This window comes from Poecile atricapillus, chromosome 10, assembly GCF_030490865.1.
Source record: "Poecile atricapillus isolate bPoeAtr1 chromosome 10, bPoeAtr1.hap1, whole genome shotgun sequence".
Taxonomy (NCBI): domain Eukaryota; kingdom Metazoa; phylum Chordata; class Aves; order Passeriformes; family Paridae; genus Poecile; species Poecile atricapillus.
In genome coordinates, this window is record NC_081258.1 from 9,480,949 (window position 1) to 9,499,506 (window position 18,558).

Here is an 18,558-nt window from a genome sequence, read left to right on the forward strand (position 1 = left end):
GAGGACTGATGTGTCAGTCACCATGAAACCTAAGTGCATATTAAATCACCTGCAAATGCAGTTAAGTGGTTTTCTTCAGTAGCTTAAGCCAGCAAATATTAAAAGGATTTGTCTGCTATGTAGGCCCAGGTGGTAGAGAAAGGACCTCAGCAGATGCTTCATATTTACAGTTCCCTTCAGGACTGTTTGGTTTTGCCTGAGTTTGTGGGTGGGAAAATAATTTGTGATCTTTACAGTGTCTGCTATTGTTCGTACCTCATTATTCAACACATGTAGATGGCAATAGTAATCTAGAAGATACTGTATTAAGCTTGTGGAAGATCAGTGTTAAAATTGAAGGTTAATTTAGGAAGGTGTTGAGTTCCCCAATACAATTGTGAGGAGGAGAGTGAGGATTGGGCTCTCTGTGTCTTTACCTTAGTACAATTGTTGTTCAAAGCTATTTCAGAACCAAGTAGGTGATGAATGGTAAGGGTAAAATCTTTATTTAGTTCATGAAATTTATGAAGTTTTGGCAGAACTTACCAGTACCATCTTTTTCTTAGTAAAATACCTTTGGAGGCTTCAAACTGAAGTTATTCTCTCTCCTGTGTAATGCTGCCTTTCCTTTTGGGAGTGAAGGGATGGATGCAGTTTGGATTCTTAAGTGTTGATACTTTCAGTGGCTAAAATACCTCAGGTTCCTCCTTCACATTCTTCTCCTGAGACAATTATAATAATGAAATTCTACAGTATTTATCCTTGTTTCCTTTGTTTCTTTGCTTTTTTTTTTTAGTCCAGAGAAGACTTCAAATGTTAGGGGCAATTAAACACTGTCCTTTAGGAATTATTTATCCAAAGAAAACTCAAATACAAAAGGCTTATTTAGTGCTGCAGGACGATATTGGAAATACCCCTTAAATTCATAAAGTATAGAGTTTGGGAAGATGAAAGTCACCTGTGTGTTCACTGCTTGCTTCAGCCCACCATCCACAGAGTTTCTAAATAATTTAGATTTTCATCATTCTGCAAACGAAGCTTCCTTCAGAAATCCTGCCAAAACCAATCTGTAGTGCACAAGCACTAGACGACTTTTTTGGGTATAGTAGATATCCCCTGTTTTAAATTATCTTCAGTGACGTTGCAAATAGCCTGTTATGTGCAAAGGAATATATAAGCCCAAGGCAGAGAAGCTCTTTGGGATGGATGAGCAGAATTTTGAACAGTTGGAGCAGAAGCCATGGGTAACGCCCTGATGAGAGAAATTAGAACGTGCATGCCTGTGTAGTTTCTCCTGTGAAATGAAGAATAAAGAGGAGCCAGAGGAGAGTGGAAGTATAGCAGAATTCCTGAATGGCCAAAGCAGGAATTTTTTCGATTAAAACCAATTATTCTGGTTAGTACAATAGGGCGTGTTGACACACAAAGGAACATTCACTGCTTTGTGATTAAGCAAAATGGATCAGAATGATCTTGACCTCGTTGGCTGCTCTGCTTTAGGCAGGACTGGGCTCTGCTTTAGGCAGGACTGGGCTCTGCTTTAGGCAGGACTGGGCTCTGCTTTAGGCAGGACTGGGCTCTGCTTTAGGCAGGACTGGGCTCTGCTTTAGCCAGGACTGGGCTCTGCTTTAGCCAGGTCTGGGCTCTGCTGCTCAGCTACTCGGGACAGTGGGGACTGAGGGAATGACCCCACCCAGGGCAGCTGCTGGTGTGGCTGTTGAGCCCTGGACATTAGTTCAGTCAGGCTGGCTTCCTCCAAGCTGCCACAATCTGTGAGGACAATGGGCTGCTCATTTATTCTGCATCCGGATCTGAGTGCAGGGAAGTGACACATGTAGTATCTCCAGTTGTGTTTCATAGTGTGACGTCCCTCCCAGTGTCACTCTTGGTTCCAGTTCTGGACTTGCAGCAGGAGAGAGTTGTGCTGGTTTAGGTGTCAGGAAGCTTCAGTACACACATCAAGTGTATGTGCTTGGCCACGTTACCTGTGTGCTCTGCGTATCAAACAGAAATGACATTTTGTTCATACGTGATAATTTTTTAATTGATTGCCAGATGTGCAGCAAGAGTCATACTCCAGAACAACATCTTACGTAAAGGGCCTTGAGATTCCTGAGTTGTACATTTAGAGCCCACAAGTTATGCTACAAAATAAAGTAAGCTGTGATTGAACTAAGAGAGTAATGTAAATACTATGTTCCATAGTGCTTGCACCTCACAAAAGCTGTGACTTTTCACCTAAAAGACTTGAGTCTCACAGTCTTGTGTTCCTCGTGGGCCTATTCAGTGATGTTACCATGGAAAGTCATTCTTGTCATTACAGCTTTCGCAGCTATAGTTTATTTTCTAATGATGCATCACTGTCCTTCTCAGGTGAACATGAAATTAAATTGAGTGGCTTCTCTATAATTCTGTTCTCTCTGTGAAATTCTGATGGAATCAGCTTACCAGACTTGAAAACAGGTCTGATACAGGTAGAACTTTGTTTTTAAACCTGTTTAGAGAAAGTGTAAGAGAACTTTTTATTTTATTTTATTTTTATTTTTCCCCATGTATTAAGATTTGCTGAAGTACAGGACAAGGACCGACTTGTTCACTCCTATTTGCTGTAAAAAACCAGCAAACTAATGCTCTTATGTATGGCAGGGAATTCTCTTCATCTCCAAACATCCTAAGTATGTTTTGGGTATGCTTCAGTATGACTGTAAAGCCAAATGAAATATCTTTCAATAGTGAAATCAAGTTTATAGCAGTGTAATTTCCTTCTATAAACAAGTCTCCTTTTAAGGACTTCTATCTGAAATTACTGATGAATGTAATGGTATTAAATAATTAAATAATAAAATACTGTTACGATGCCAAAAAGAACATCTCAGTCTCTTTGATCTTCATTTTGGCTAAATACAGAAAATTTCACTAGAGACTTCTGTAAACAGACTCCATTAATCCTAATAAATTGTTTTGAAAAACAGTGACTATAATAGATGTTGGCTAAGAGAGTGAATAACATTGAGTTTTAATTTTCAATACAGCATGAGTTAACTCCACATTAATTGGAGTCACACCTCTAAGTCATGTTGTACTGCTCTGAAATTCACGTGTGCCTACTTCTGTTTGTCTTAGTTTTAATTAATCATTCCCTTATTTCTTGGCAGGAGCCTATTATTGGGCAGGGAAATATGGATCCAGGTGTTGTCTTCTGGCTCCTGTAGCTTCTGCCTGCCTTCTGCACACCATGGCTCTGTGCAGGCAGGAGGTCCTGGCAGCAGGCAGTCTTACAGCAGATGAAACACAGATATGTCTGTACTATTTCCAACAGAGTGCCAATGAGAACTCTCTCTAGTAGTCTTAACGGCTTTCTTCTATCATTGAAAAAGTTCAGATTTCTTTTTTTTCTACTTGTGCAGTGTTTACTAACATTCTGTGCATGTGTAACATGTGTGTTTGTACGTAGCATAATTTTTTGTTTTTCCGCAAAGCTTTTCATGACTACCTAAGAATAAGAAGGATCCTATTCAAAGAAATGCAGACATCTGTTATTTATGTTTAGAAAAATATATACATCTGGTTCTGACAACATCATTATTTTATGCGCTTCTAAAGAATGCACCAATTGATATAATTATCTGGATTAAGAGTGTCAGTGGAGTTAATAAAGAGCAGTGCCCTGAGAACTGCAGTGTCAACTGTATGGCTTGGCTCTCTGTGCACTTTGGGGACCTCTTTTCTGATTGCCTTGTTGTTTCAAAGTTCCCTAATGGGACAGGGCAACAATTAACTCCCATAAAGTGTGAGCCCAGGAGCAGCTGGGCCCTCTATTGATGGACTCTATGGACTTGTGCTGTGCCACGCATGAGTTTCTCCCTGGGGATACTCCCTTGCTACCATCCCAGCATGTTTCATGCAATTCAGTGCTCTCAGACAACATGGTGTTGCTCCTGTGGCTTGCAGTGCATGTGGCCATTCAGTCCTTGCTGAAAACACTGCTGTGGGGCAAATCATGTGCCTTGAGGGTGTAGCCAGTCTGCTCCAGCTAGTCCAGAGGAGCAGAGGCAGAAATGGGGCTGTGTTTCTTCATCAGTTCCCCACTGTGTACCCCCTAAAGACAGACCTGACTCCCAGGTCTTCCTGGAAGCTGGTTCACCAAATTACAGTTGATAAGTAATTTCTGTTTTCAGGAGTTTAATTACTGGGGCTTTTCCCATTTCCTTGTTGCTTCTGGTTTTGAAAGCTAGATTCATGGTCAAGCATGTGGAAACTAAATTAGTGATTCAGTACACGTGACTGGCAGTGAACTTGGTCTTTGGAGTGCTCAATGTGTCCTTTATCACATACTACTCACCTGAATCCAGTACTTGTGCTGGGAAGATAAAGGTAAGAAAGTTTAAATGACAGCACATGGAATAGCAGTGAAGAGTAGAAGAACAGGAGATGGCTGAGAAGCTGAAGGCAGAGTAGTCAGTGTGGGGTAAGGTGTAAGTGGTGGTTTGGAATGTGCACATTAGCTCCAGGATGTAAGCTTCCAAGGAAAAGCAAGAAAGCAGCTGTAGGAGGAGGTAAGATATTTTCTCTGTCAGAGGAGTTTTTATCTTAGCCTTATCTATAGAGAGAATCATGGTGGTGGCCACCACAAGCTGCCAGGCTTTTGTGACTGTTCCCCTAACTTGGGGGTGGAGAGAGAGAAGCTTGTTGTTCATAAAACTGCAGTATTGGAAGAATTTAACACAGGTGGTTTGAGTTCTTTCCCTGCTCTGACTCTGTTAAACACAACTGTCAGATATTTAAATCAGTTTTGTTTACACCTGTATACAGCTTCCAGTTATTAACATTTGATTTATTTAAGTGTGTGTGCAGTAGGGAATCATTAGATCCCACATCTCAGCTAAGGGCTTGGTCTTAATAAATTGCTCTCTTCTGGTGGTCCTTCGGAGCTTTAATGAAAGATGCAGTTGTACTTGGTAACTAGAAACAATACATTCTTAAAAGATAACTAGCTATTACTATAATGGTCATTGCAGGAAACAAATGAAATTAATTTAGTTACTCTGTGTCTGGAATTACATTATTAGTCAAGTTGATGGTGTGTTTCTGGTGCTACAGAAGCACAGAAATTTGTAGCACTGTATGAAGACATTTTTATTTCAACTCTCATTACAGGCAAGCTAAACATAACTTACTGACAAATGAAAAACACATGTAATATGGTAAATTATATATGGGTTAACCATCCATCAGTCACTTACTCTTCTGAGCAACTGCTGCTGCATGTGTACTACTTACTTTCTGGGGTTGTGGGGGGAGAGTACATTTTTAGTTTATGTGACTTCTATAAGCAGTAAAAGAAGCAGTTTTGCTAGCTGTAGTACTGGCACAATTACTGTCAACTTTTGCAAGCGTGGTACTGAATACAGACTGCTGCCTGAAGCTCCCTGCCTGGTGCCAAGGGGCTGACTAGGAAGTGTTGGCTAAAAACCTCCTGTTTAAATTTTTGTGAAGTGTGTACTCAGAGCTACAGCTGTGTTCATAGTTGAAGACTGAACTATTTCTGTGTTATGCTGGCGTTAAAATAGAGTGTGACTTTCAATGTGAATTGAAGGCACTTGGATTTAGATTTGCTTCCATGCTTTCAGCAAATCAAGGGCAATATTGACCTGTTGGCATAAGAGGCTAAGGTGGAACTAAATGCTACAATGTGTTGTGAATGTGGATTTTTTTTTAATTGCATGTGCTCTAAAATTGGCCCTTAACAAAATTAGGAACTAGGAGCTTAAAAAGCATATTTGATTAGAATAGTTGATATTTCATTCACATGTGGGCTTTTTTCTGACTTTTTGTTCTTTCTTTCTTTTTTTTTTCTTTCTTAGTCTTCATGAAGAAATCATTGACTTTTATAAGTACATGTCTCCCAGACCTGAAGAAGAGAGAATGCGGATGGAAGTGGTGAACAGAATAGAAAATGTTATCAAAGAGCTCTGGCCTAATGCAGATGTGAGTAGGACATTGTTTTATTTGTTAATATGTAAAAGCAACATTTTGTGCCTGTTTACTTTATGGAATATTGAATATTGCAGGTGCTGTTTATTTTTCCATGTTAAACATAAAAAGACTTCTGGTGAAATGAGAGAGGTGATTTTTCTTTCTCAAATAATAGAGGGTAGCATCACACATAGGACCAAAGACAAGTTAGTCCTGCTGTAGTCAAAGAAAAGGCATAAGGTGTGGCAGTGTTCAGTCTCATGAATATTTATTTGATAAGATGAATGGGGACGTATCAGACATGTATGCTTGTACTGTATTAAAAAAATCTTCTGAAATGCCTGTCTTCAGTATTAGGCCTTTTAGTCCAAAGACCTGTGATCTTGAATAAATCCATTAAGGTGGTGTACCAGCAATGTCACATTACATAGACCATGGTATTTTCATTTAGCAGTTATACTAAATTAATGTATTTTACAAATTTAAAAAGCCTCAGGAGTCTGTGTTTGGGAAGAAACAAATCTGTAGATCTGTGTGCTGAGCTGAAAATCTGTAATATCTCTTTCCACTGAAGATAGGTTTTTGCTGGTACATACTCAGACATACTCATACATACAAAACAAGAGTTTCTCCTATGCAGAGCTGTGGGGTTTTTTTATAAAGGTTAGATGAAAAAGAAGACAGAGAAGTTGCATTTATACGTCAGTGTGGTTTTATTGGGACACAATTGGGTTTCTGGCATAATTCAATCTAGTTTAATTGTATTCTTCTACTAATATTGTGTTCATTTCCAGAATGTAAATTTCTAGCTGTAGGCATCTATTTGTAGATAACAGTAGCTGAAAATAAGGGCTTTTTAGCCAGAATAGCAAACCAGATTCAGACAGCAGAATCTCTAGTATAAGGAATGCTCTTTGATCCTGCCACAGTAAAAGACAGTGTTTTGACATGAGTGACTTAAATCTGCTGTTCATTTCAAACCTTCTTAACCTGTTCTTTTTGGAGTGCTTTTTTAGAAATTGGCAGAATATGACAGAATGTGAATTCTGTATAAGCTCTGTGTATGTGGTGTGTGGGATTGTGTGTAAAACATACTCACATTTTCAAGGTGGTTATTGTTATGGACGATGTATCAGTGAGCATCCTATGGAAGGAGCACTCTCCACTGGTGATTGCTGCTTTGCACAGCTGGAGGGAGGTGGTTGAGTCATTACTCCATGTGTCTGGCAATTTTCTCTTGGAGCAAACACAGTAACCTTTCCATGGGAACTGTGTAAGAGAGCAGCATGTGTCACAGGTGTTGCACAGCTCTCCTCTACCCCAGTGAAACCAGCAGGTAGACCCGAATCAAGAGCAGGAGTAGTGGTCCTGACAGCAGTAGTGTAGGGAGCAGTGTGGATATGGAATAGGGTGTGCTGTGATACCAGTGCCTTGTATGTTTGATTCTAGTGCCATATGCCAGTGCCTTGGAGGAGAGGGTTTTTCCAGAACCACTGATTGCTTCAGCCCGGAGATGTTGCTGTTTCCTAGGTAGATTTGTTTGCTGCAAATCTAACTGGTCTAGTGGGGTGAATGGATTTTTTACCAGGGATCTCTCTTTTTTTACCACTAGCACTTTGAATGGGGCACAAGAACATACTGCTTCCAGAGAAAACTCTGTAGGACAGGCTTGATCTGTGAAAGTATTTTGTATTAAAAACAACTTATTACATACATATATATGTGTGTGTGTACATACATATATATATATATCTTTGCATCCTTGAGAAAACAGTCTTTCTTTAAGCTGCTGAAAGTTTTTTGTAGCCACAAGGTATTTAAGGAGGGGAAGCAAATTACAAGCCCTACCACAAGAGACAGCTGACCAGTGGGCTTAGCTGTAACATGACTGAGAGGAAGCACACACTGTGTAGTTGAAAAGCTGAAGTTCACTTTACAATTAGTGCCAGTTAAAACTGCCAGGACTGTCTTTCTCCACTGTGCTTGAAAATGTTAGAGAGTGAGAGTGTGCCAGTTCCTTTTTCTCAAGTCAGTAGCTGTTCTTCAAAGCCCAACTGCATTTTGTCTGCAGTTGTTACATTGAGGAAGAATTCTCCTTTTGTATGTCCTTCCTTTTTTCTGGAGGCTAAAAGGGAACTGAATGGTGACAACAGCATTACTGTGATGTTATTTTTCTAAAACTTATTTTGCCAGATCAGCTTGGGAACTGAACTGCTGAACTCAACTGTGTTCGACTTGGACAGTCTCTTGTAATTTTTCAGTCCTTTGAGTTAATCACTAACATTTTGAAAATCTCTGTTGGTTTAGCTACTTCTAAGATTCAAGTTTTGAGAAGGTGGAGTATTATCTGGTCCAATGTCCTCAACTCTAGCTGTAGTGTAAAGTGATGAGTTAATGTTTAAGCTGTTCATTTTGAGTCATTGATGCAGCCAAAGCAGCTAAAATAAACTTGGCAGTTAAACATACACATTTAGCTTGTAGTTTCTCACTAAACACATAGGTAAGACATAAAAAATATATAAATACATAAAAAATCAGATACCAAGAAAAGGAAAATAAGGCTTCATGAATTTAAATGTACAGAGAATGTATGTGTGGAATGTGCCTGAGCATGTCCTTTTTTTTTTCCCCTCCCCTGTTCCACTTAGGAAAAGGCTGAAAAAGCATATGGAGGGGGGGGTAAAACTAGGTATCCTAAACTGTTACTTTATTTATAGAAGTTAGCAATTGTGTCATTTGCTCTCTTACTCAAGGGAATGTGCTTAGAAGGAAACATTCCTAGTAAGTGAGAGCTGTTCCTGGCATCAGCAGGGCTCTGACCATAAGAAACACTTAAATTATGCTGAAACCAAATAATCCAAAACATTTAAATGAACACTTTTTAAGATAAAGGTTTTTGACTGTTCAGTAGGAAAATTTGGCTACTAAACAAATAAGTACTTACACAGTCAAATTTAGGATGCATTTGTCATAATATCCTCAGCTTCATGTCCATGTGACCACATAGATCTGAAAAGAGGGAATGTTGCATACTTCACACACTTCAGTTATGAAAATACTGTGATTAGGAATGAAAGTAGAAAGATGAACTCTGTTAAGTTCAACATACTTCAGAAAGTTCTACTGAAAGAGTAGAAGAAAGGGAAATTAAAGTGGCTGTGAATGGGGTTTTTTTTGGGTTTTTTTGGGTTTTTTTGGTTTTTTTGGGTTTTTTTTGTTTTGTTTTGTTTTGTTTTGTTTTGTTTTGACATAGGGATTTTGGTACCAGAAATTTACTAAGCTTTTGTGGGTTTCCAAGTTTTGTTGTGCTTAGTGAGTGTGTATTTGGACACATACTGTAATTAAAGGAACTGTGGCATTTAATATGAACAAGTTCACAGAAATGTGAGATAAACAGTAACAACAGCATAGAGAATTAGGAGTCATTACAATACTCTGAAGTTATCTTATGAGTGCAAATACGGATCTCCGTCCACAAACAATAAAAACATGATTGGCAATATTGGCACACCACAAAAACTAATGCTCATGTCTCAAGGCATAATAGTGTTCTGTGTTTGGGATGCTTTAAATACATGCATGGCCACAGAGCTTCAGCAGTTTAAATTCTAATTTGATAATAAATTAAAATCCTTTAAAATTTGTGGTCCGATTTCCTCACTCTTCCTCTTTTCTCTTTCCAGTTTTTGTGAGAGAGTGGTTGAAGTGTGGGTGTAGGCTTCTTTTTTAATAGTTCAGTGTTTCTCATACTCCAAATTATTGTACAAGAGCAGATGTTGTCTCATTCCTTTTGGTAAAGGTCATATATGTTGTATCAGTAAGTTTATGAATACTTTCAGGGTTGTTTATTCAGTGAAAGGCTCTCTTTGCTGTTCAGCTGAGCACACTATTTTGTTTGATAATGTGAAAGTACATTTAGTTTTTTCTGAACCCATCAGTGGCTGTTTTATTGTGCAAAAGCACTTTTCTACTGTTTTTGGCGCCCAAGTGAATCCTGGTTTGACTCAACCCAGTTTTACAGAGGGTACTTTAATTACTATCCTGGATTAAAAATGGTTGTTGTTGTTGTTATTATTATTATTACATTCTTAGCTTTGTAATGCCTTTATGTTTTTGTACAATATTGATACTCGTGCTGTGGCACCTTGCTCAGTCTTTGCCAGTTTAAGAAGATCTGAACTTTTAATATTTAATTGTGTATGTACTTTTTATTGGGTGTGGAGTGAGGGGCGAAAAGGGGTGAAATGATAAAAAAAACAATTGGGAAGAGGCACTCAAATTGCTTCTTAGTATACTAAAGTATTAAGGCACTTGCAAAACATCACCTTTTCCTGTCTCCCCCTTTTTCTTATCCTGAAGGGGAAAAACATAAAAAGTGGGTCACTTGACATACAAATAGGTGGCAATCAAGTGATATATGAGACTCATTAAAGCAGAACACTCAAGTCTGTATAAGGTGGCTCCAGGAAACATATCAGAAGGATGGCTGAAAATTAGCCCAAATGTGTAGATATTTTTTACTTTGAAGTCTCCTCAACCCCTCTTTGAGACTCAGCAAGTGAGTCCGACCTCCCTGCGAGGCTTGGCTGAGTAATGAGAGTGTGGTTTTGGACAGCTTACAGGGGAAACCTGATGATTTACACCTGCAGTGCTAGTAAAAATCCAGCATAATAAAGCAATTCTGTGGGATGTGAAGCTTTATGAAACTTCTTGTTTAAGCAGAAATAGACAGAGTTGTGCTACTTGCTTTGTAATGCAGGAAAAAAAAATGGGTCATGAAAGAATTTTTTTTTTTTTTTTAAATATGCAAAGCAATGGAAATACATTAAACTTCAAAAATGCTTAAATACTGAGAGGTATACTATAAGATGTGAAAACAAAAAGCAAATTAAACTGATACTGTTTTTCTTAAATGTTCTGTCATCGTTAAGCATTTCAAAATCTTGGGTTCTGGGTTTTCGACAGATCTGGTAATGGGAACAATTTTTACATTGCAGAGCAGTTTCTTATTAGAAAAATCGAAGTTATTAATGTTTTATGAATAAAAACAATGAGGATCAGCTGTTTTGGAGTACACTGAAGATGTGTATGCTTTAACAGAAGTGTTGAGTGCCTGTTAGCAATACCAAAACCTACCAATGGAGGGTAGCAATAGCCAGCCTCTACAAGCAGCTTAATAGGCTTCTTTGTCTTCTGAAGCCTGAAACATTTCTTATTTCTTACTATATGTTTTCTTATATATCCTTTTCTTGTGTTTCAGGTGCAGATATTTGGAAGTTTTAAAACTGGTTTATATTTACCTACAAGGTTAGTAATTTTTTCAGTGTAAATTCCACACAAAAGAAAAGTAACTCGTTAAGCCTGTAACCCTGAGGTTATTTATCTGCTCTCCCAGGATCTGTTACTTGTGCCAATACTTGTTATGCTAAGAAAGTGTTAAGCTATTAGTTCTCTGAAAAATGTACAGAAATACAATAAATAAGACTATTGACTATAACACATGTCTATACAGATCTTGCATGTATCACCAGAATTACCTGAATTACCATATGGTCAAAATTTTTGGAATTTGCTTTCATTAATACCAAAAGAAGATGTTGGCCCTAACAGAAAAGCTAAATTTTATCTCTGCAGATGACTAAATTGAAACCTTTAACAGCACTTTGTTAATGTTAGCACTGAAGAGAAAATGTTACATACAGAATTGTTTTTTTTTCTTTCAGTCTTCTTTTGTGAAATCTGTGCAATAGTCAACATCTGTCTTTTCCAAATTTATTGCTAGTTTTCATAAGAGTCTTTAATCAACGACACTGGTATCTTCTGTGTAGAAGTTGTGACTATTTATGACAACTAAGTAGAAATGGAGTAAAAGGCTTAAATGGCTGCAGGGGATAAACACATTTAAATACCATAAATCTGAGGATAATTTTTGAGCTAAATTCCATATTTTGGGAACAGGAGGACATGTAGTACTGACAGCAGGTGAGGGATATCCTCATCCTTGTTCCATCTCTATTTGTAAAAGAAAGAACCTGACAGATGCTTTAGTACCTGCTTTAGTTTTAGAAGTTGTAAGGAAGTCTAATTTCTCAGTTTTTGTAAAGCCAGAAGTGAGGTGTACAAATACTCATTGTTTTCACATTTGGCCTCATTCCTAACCTTTTTAAAATTTATTTTAAATAGGCTTAACTAAATTTGATTTGATGCTGGTAATGCTAGAGAGATATTCCTGGCCAGTTGATGGATACTTTACTGTATTTGCTTGATTGTTTTGAAACAGATGTAACAAAAATGTTTTTCTGTTGTCATATACTGCCTTTCTTGAATATTTGTTTCAGGTGAGGTTTTGAGAGAGAACAAATGCAGATACTTCAAATACAGTACATAAACCTACTAAAATCCTTTCTGTGGCAGTGCTTGCCAAACTTTCAAAATAGTCATCATTTGTGTGTTGGTCATTATTTCACTGTTGCCTTCTATCAAAGCTTCCCTTTGCCCTAGGTTTTCCCTACCTCTATAACAGTTTGTTTAGATTTCAGGCTCTGGGATTCAGAAAGGCCTGAAGTGTGTTTTTAATGCTATCTCTTTGTTGAGATTTGCTCTATATCCATTAACTTAAGCTGCTGTTGAAGGTTTGGGCACGCAGCTGCTTTGCTGCTGGATCTCTGTGTCCCTTTGCAGGCAGTATCTATGCTCAAGGTGGCAACAGAGCTACTTTTTCTCTTGGTGTGTATCAGAAAAATGTCTCCTGTTTTTAACTGTCAGCAGTGGATTTAACACTAATTTAGCTTAGAAGAGAAATGTCCAGCAGCATTTCCTGCTCTCCAAGGCAGTTTTGAACACGTCTGGAAGTTGCCGGGTGCTGCCTGTCCTTGTCAGCCCAATGATCTGTGGCTGAACTGCTGCTTGGCAGGAGACAGCTCATCTAATGCACGTGTAGTTTCTTCTGGATTGTTAAAGCAGTGGTGTTTGTCAATCAGCAGATCTATAGAATCTGTTGTAGGGGGAAGTATTTCTAAACTTTTTTTGTTTTCTGTTACACAGTTTCCCTGTCACTGAAGGATCCCGCTAGCCTAACTATAGGGCTACACGCTCACCTCGTTCGTGCTCCTGGCCAAGCAGGAAATCAAAGGGGAGCAAAGAGGGAGAAGCTCAGGATCTCACAGTAGCCCTCACTGGCTTCAGATGTGACACCAGCCACCTTTTGAATTTGAGTTCAGAGATTGAATTAGGGTGTCAGCTCCCTGTGTAGTGAAATGACTGTGTGTGCATAGGGAGGAAGTGTAGTGGGATGGAGACACCCCTTCAAGAAGCTGAGTTAATGAGTGAAGTTAATTAGGTAGTTTGATCTTATTTAATAGCTTGTTGCTTACTAAAATCCAAGTTGCCATGTTTTCTTCTCCTTTTCCTTTCTCCCTATTGGCACTACAGGCCAGCAGCTTACCCTGTGCCCTCTGGCGCTCTGGTCATCCAGAAAATCAACTTAAGAGATGCAAAGAGGCAGGAAATTACCCCAGAATATTCTGTGGGTTCTTCAAAGGGGGAATGAAGAAGGTTTCTGCCAGACCTGTTACTGGGTTGAACTGATTTGCTGTGGATTAGGCAAACACCAGACCTGGAGCAAAGGAAGAGACAGGGTCATGCATCTGGGGGTAGAGACGGGAAACAGGACTTTTCCTTTCGGTGTCAGGCTGTTAAATCGACATTCCTGATGAGTACAGCCCAGAGGTGGTGATTCACAAGTTAATTTCTTACTCTGATTCACTCCAGAGAAGCTGATCCTCTCTGCTCACAGTGTGGCCTGAGGAGACTAATCTTAGGCTTTGCAGCCTAATTGATTTATGTTTGTCTGTCCCCCCTCTAGGTAACCTGAAATGGTCTGTATTTCCCCAAGTGTAAGAGTTCATCTCCAACCATTTCCTTGGAAAAATCAGAATTAATTATTTAGTTAAGCTATGTTCTGTCAGCTTTATTCGAGTTATGTATAGATGTCAGTTGTTGGTATTTTAAGTGTACTGGTTCTTTTAATTTGAATAAATGTATTTTTTTTCATTTCAGTGATATTGATTTAGTTGTGTTTGGAAAATGGGAGACATTACCTCTTTGGACCCTGGAAGAAGCTCTTAGAAAGCACAATGTAGCAGATGAAAACTCAGTAAAGGTTTTAGATAAAGCAACTGTAAGTTTGGGGGAAGAGGGCATTTCCTTGTTCTAAGCTAAATTTCTAATGAAAGAATGATGCTGCTTAAAAGAATGAGTTTTCATAGGCAGAAACTATTTTGTATATTAAATTTGAAATAGAACAAATGAACTTTTTTATTTAGTATGATTTTTATTACTGACAAAATAATTGATAGTGCTATAACAAAAGCATTTTTTCTGTTGTGGAAATTGTCTGATATTTCATATGTACATATTTCTCTTGCTTTTAAGAGAGATTGGATTAGTCAGTGTTGTGCATTGATGTGCTTAGTGCATTTCTGGACTGAGTTTTTACATAAGTAAATAACTTCTTTTTTCTTTATGCAAGTAAGCAGGTATAATCTGTTTTCACTTAGAAGTACTAAATACAGGCTTGTCTAAGTAGGTGGTGGTATGTCTTGCAAAAAATAGATTAATTCCATTATAATTTCATACCTTTTGCTAATTGTAGGAGTATGTAAGACTATTGGGGTATCTAAGTCATGTTATTATAGAGAGAGGTAATTTGGCAATCATTCAGGTGGAGATATCTCAGAGTACTCTCCATATCTTGTACTTCTTGATTGAAGTTCATTTTGGTGAGGAAGTGGTGACCCCAGTGACACGAATTGGGACATTTCTGATGTCTCCAGGACCATTTCTCTGTGTTTCTCCAGTGTTTGTCTCCCTCTGGTGTCTGTGGTTCCCACCAGAGCTGAGCAGCTGCAACAGCAACTCACCCAAACCAATCTGAAATAAATCACCTGGAAGGTGAAGCATTAAGTTCTGTTCAGCAGGACAGTAAATTGAAAATAGCATTTATGAGTTAGAAAAGCAAACTTTATGTAAACAGATTGGGAGGATGAGTGAGTTCATAAATAGGAGTCCTGATTTCTCTGCCTACCTCCTCTCTATAAATTCACGAAAAATTTCAGGTTTACTGGTGCATATAAGTTATAAATGAAAACAAGTGTGTCTTGGAAATCTGTATTGACTTACTGTATCTTTCTTTTGCAGGTACCTATTATTAAACTGACAGATTCCTTCACTGAAGTAAAAGTTGATATAAGCTTTAATGTACAGAATGGGGTTAAAGCAGCCCAGCTCATCAAAGATTTTATCAAGGTTAGGCAACACAATCATGGAACTACACGCTGATAACTTATTTTTATTTTCTGTTTTACTTTGGCTGCATTCTTACTAGAGATACACTTTTACTCTGTTGTTTTCTGTTGTCTGGTAATGCTGAGGGATGTTACTAAGCTTTAGATATATTGCCTTAAAAGGCATGAAGATACTAAAATAGAAGAACAAAACGTGGAGTAGTTTTAATGGTACAATGATTAAGGAAAATGCACTAATCCCTGTTTTAAGTGTTCCGGTCTTTTAACTGCAGTTCATTGAACTACACACTTCTGAATTTCAATATTCTTCTTATAGTCTTCTCATATAGACTTCTATGATAGTCTTCTCATGAAAGCCTGAAGGTGTTTTTGTGTGTGAAAGCATAGAAAAGCAAGTTGTCTGAGTTACTTGTGACCCTTTGGCCTTGGGTCAGGGGGTGAGAGGGGTCTGTGCCCCTGAGGATGGAGCAGGAGCTGTGTGTGGCAGCAGGAGCAAGGCTGCAGGGCCATGGTACCCCTGGCCCGAAGAGCAGAGCAGGTCTGGTGCCAGTAGCTGGGGTCAGCTCCCAGTCTGGCCAGTGCCCAGCAGACAGGCAGCCAGTGAGGATGTCGAGGCTGTGGGCAGGATCAGCACCAGTGCGGGCCGGCGTGGCTGGGGCTGACAGCGCAGGGAGCAGCTGAGATGGGAAGCACTCTGAGCAGAGTGGAGGCACTCCCAGCAAGGTTTCCCACACGCTGCTTTCCCACGGGGCTGTTTTCCCAGCAGGCTGAGCCAAGGCTGTGCAGCTGTGCCACACCACAGCTGGCCTTGAGCACGGACAGCTGGGGAAGAGGTGGCACAGTGCTGCTGTGGAGGGTCCTTTGTTTGACTTGGAGAAAACTTGGTGTGTTCTTGCCAAGTGATTTCATTGGTGTTCTTGAGGCACTCTGTATAAAGCACTTGCAGGGCGTTCTCTTGCCTCTTATTTTGTCCCACGTAACTTCAATACTTAACTAAGATATCGTATTTAGCATTAGGCTTGGAAATGCCTCTTTCTCTTCATCCAGGTTATTTAGGAAGTCTGAGGCAGTTGGAGCCTTAATTAAAAGAGTATACAGTTTTCTGAGAAAAATCCCATCTTTAAATTTTGTTATATTCAACAGTTCAGCTTGTGACTGGAGTTCTTAATAGTTCAAAATCTTCAGTTAGATAGTTAGGGATCTTCAGTTAAGTAGCGCTCCCAATATTCACTCTAAGGCTCATGCAGAGAAGTTCTTAGCAAAGTTCTTCTTTCCCTTTTATCTTTTTGCAGTCACGGACATCGTGACCCACATTTCATCTGTAGGAACTTTTTGGCTCTGTGATAAAAGCAGTGGTAGTATTGAGCCTCTTTTGCCCCTCCCCTGTGGGGGGTGTACAGAGTGCAGGCATAGCCCAGCCTCCACTGCTGTCCCAAAGGTCTTTGTTCTCCACACCTCTTAGGGGAATCCATGCAGAAAAACCCATTAAAGGACTAGTTACCCAAAAGTATTTCACTTATTTGAAAATGTTACCTGTGTGTAGTAATTTTGAAGGGCTTTCTTTAACTCTGGCCATCTCAAGTACTAGCAGGACAGAAATCTCAGTGCATTTTGAGCTACCCCTCAGTTATAGCAAGAAGGTTTGGTTACAGATGTTGATATAACCACAGTTCTTCCTTTGCTATGCTTTTCACTTGTATGAGAAAAGCAAGTGTGTGTGTAAATATATATATATATATATATTTTCAACCCAAATACTTCATATTTTTATGATCTAATAACTTTTTCCTGTTGTTTATACCTGCCACCAGAGTCTAACAGGTAAAATATGTGTTGATCACAGGCAGGGCATTGACTGTTACTAAAAACGATAGGTTGTATCTATAGTTAGCTTTAAGATAAAATATAATAAGACAGATAGTTTCAGTATGCTCTCTTAGCATCCATTGTATGCATGAATCACAGTATTGTAACAGCTTTGTTTTTCTCTTTCAGAAATATCCGGTGTTACCATTTCTAGTTTTAGTACTGAAACAGTTCCTGCTGCAGAGGGACCTTAATGAAGTATTTACAGGTGGAATTGGTTCTTATAGTCTCTTTTTAATGGCTGTCAGTTTCCTTCAGGTAAGTTCAGTGGAATCGTTCAATGCCATTGGTGCATAAGGACATGACCTTAAGGAATTTGATCAACCCTTAAATTTAATAATTTAAGCTATCATTTTTTTGGGGTTGCATCCCCTTTTCATTTAAAATTAGATAGGTCCCACCTGTCCTGTTCTTTCTCTGATGCTGATACTTTTGGTACCAAAGATGTTTGGAACGTCTGTTGGTGTACCAGTGCCAGGCACTGATACATATGATTTTGATACACATGATATGACATGTGTCATTCATGGTAAAACAATTTGAGTATTGTATAACTTGTTTGGAACAAGTTCCATAAGGTTGGTGTTATCTGCAGCTGTCCTTTATAACACTTGGTCTCCAGGTCATACACCCTGTATGTGCTTTCACAAATGCAGTGTAATCTTGGTTCTCTGGGTTTCTAAGCTGATATCAAGCAAACAGGTTTTACAACTTTCTCTTGAATCTAATAGAACACAATGCATGAGCTAAGTCGGTATTGTTGTGCCTGGGGGAGGGAAATACCAGAAAAATATGAAGTAGCTGATTTCTGGCTGTATCAGCCCTGTTCTTTTACCTGAACTAAATGTTATGTGTAACTGTGTTGGCAAGTATATGTCCATCCTTTTCCAGACTGTAATTACTCTAAAACCTGAGCCTGGAACTGGAGCTCAGGGTTTGCTAAGTGCCTTTGCAGTTCCCTGCTGAGCACAAAAGAAATAAAGGCAACATACATATAGTTGAAAACCAAAATCTTTCCGAGTCCATTTTTTTCTTACATTGAGTAACAGCACTTCCATCTTCTCATTAAAAAAAAAAAAAAAAATTAAAAAATCAGGTTTCATATCTTACAATTCTGAGCTGGTTTTGTTCAGAGTCTGTCAGGCTGCTTACTTAACAGCAGAGGGGATCCTGTGCTGTGTACATCAGAAGTCTGTATTTGTATTGCAGACCAGGTTTAGTGAGATGCAGATATCTGCTTTTTCACAAGAACCCTGCCATTCGTGCTGGAAGTTCACTTATTGGACTAAAAGTTCAAATGCAAAAAGATTAGTGCTTGGCAGCCTTTTTTTAAAGAGGTAATTATTTTATAAAGCTTCTCATAGCATCTTCTTTTAAAGATGCAAAGCTGCTATATCAAGGGAAAATACTATATATTCAGACATATCTGTTT

General features: G+C 38.8%; 1 protein-coding gene across 1 annotated transcript in view; it reads left to right on the plus strand.

Moving 5' to 3' along the window:
* The window catches only part of TENT4B (terminal nucleotidyltransferase 4B), a 40,572-nt gene that overhangs the window by 15,984 nt on the left and 6,030 nt on the right, over positions 1–18,558 (plus strand). The window contains exons 2-6 of the mRNA XM_058845555.1: positions 5,844–5,967; positions 11,216–11,262; positions 14,014–14,134; positions 15,154–15,261; positions 17,256–17,384. Coding sequence (XP_058701538.1) covers positions 5,844–5,967; positions 11,216–11,262; positions 14,014–14,134; positions 15,154–15,261; positions 17,256–17,384 — 529 coding nt within the window. The remainder of the gene's footprint in view (positions 1–5,843; positions 5,968–11,215; positions 11,263–14,013; positions 14,135–15,153; positions 15,262–17,255; positions 17,385–18,558) is intronic.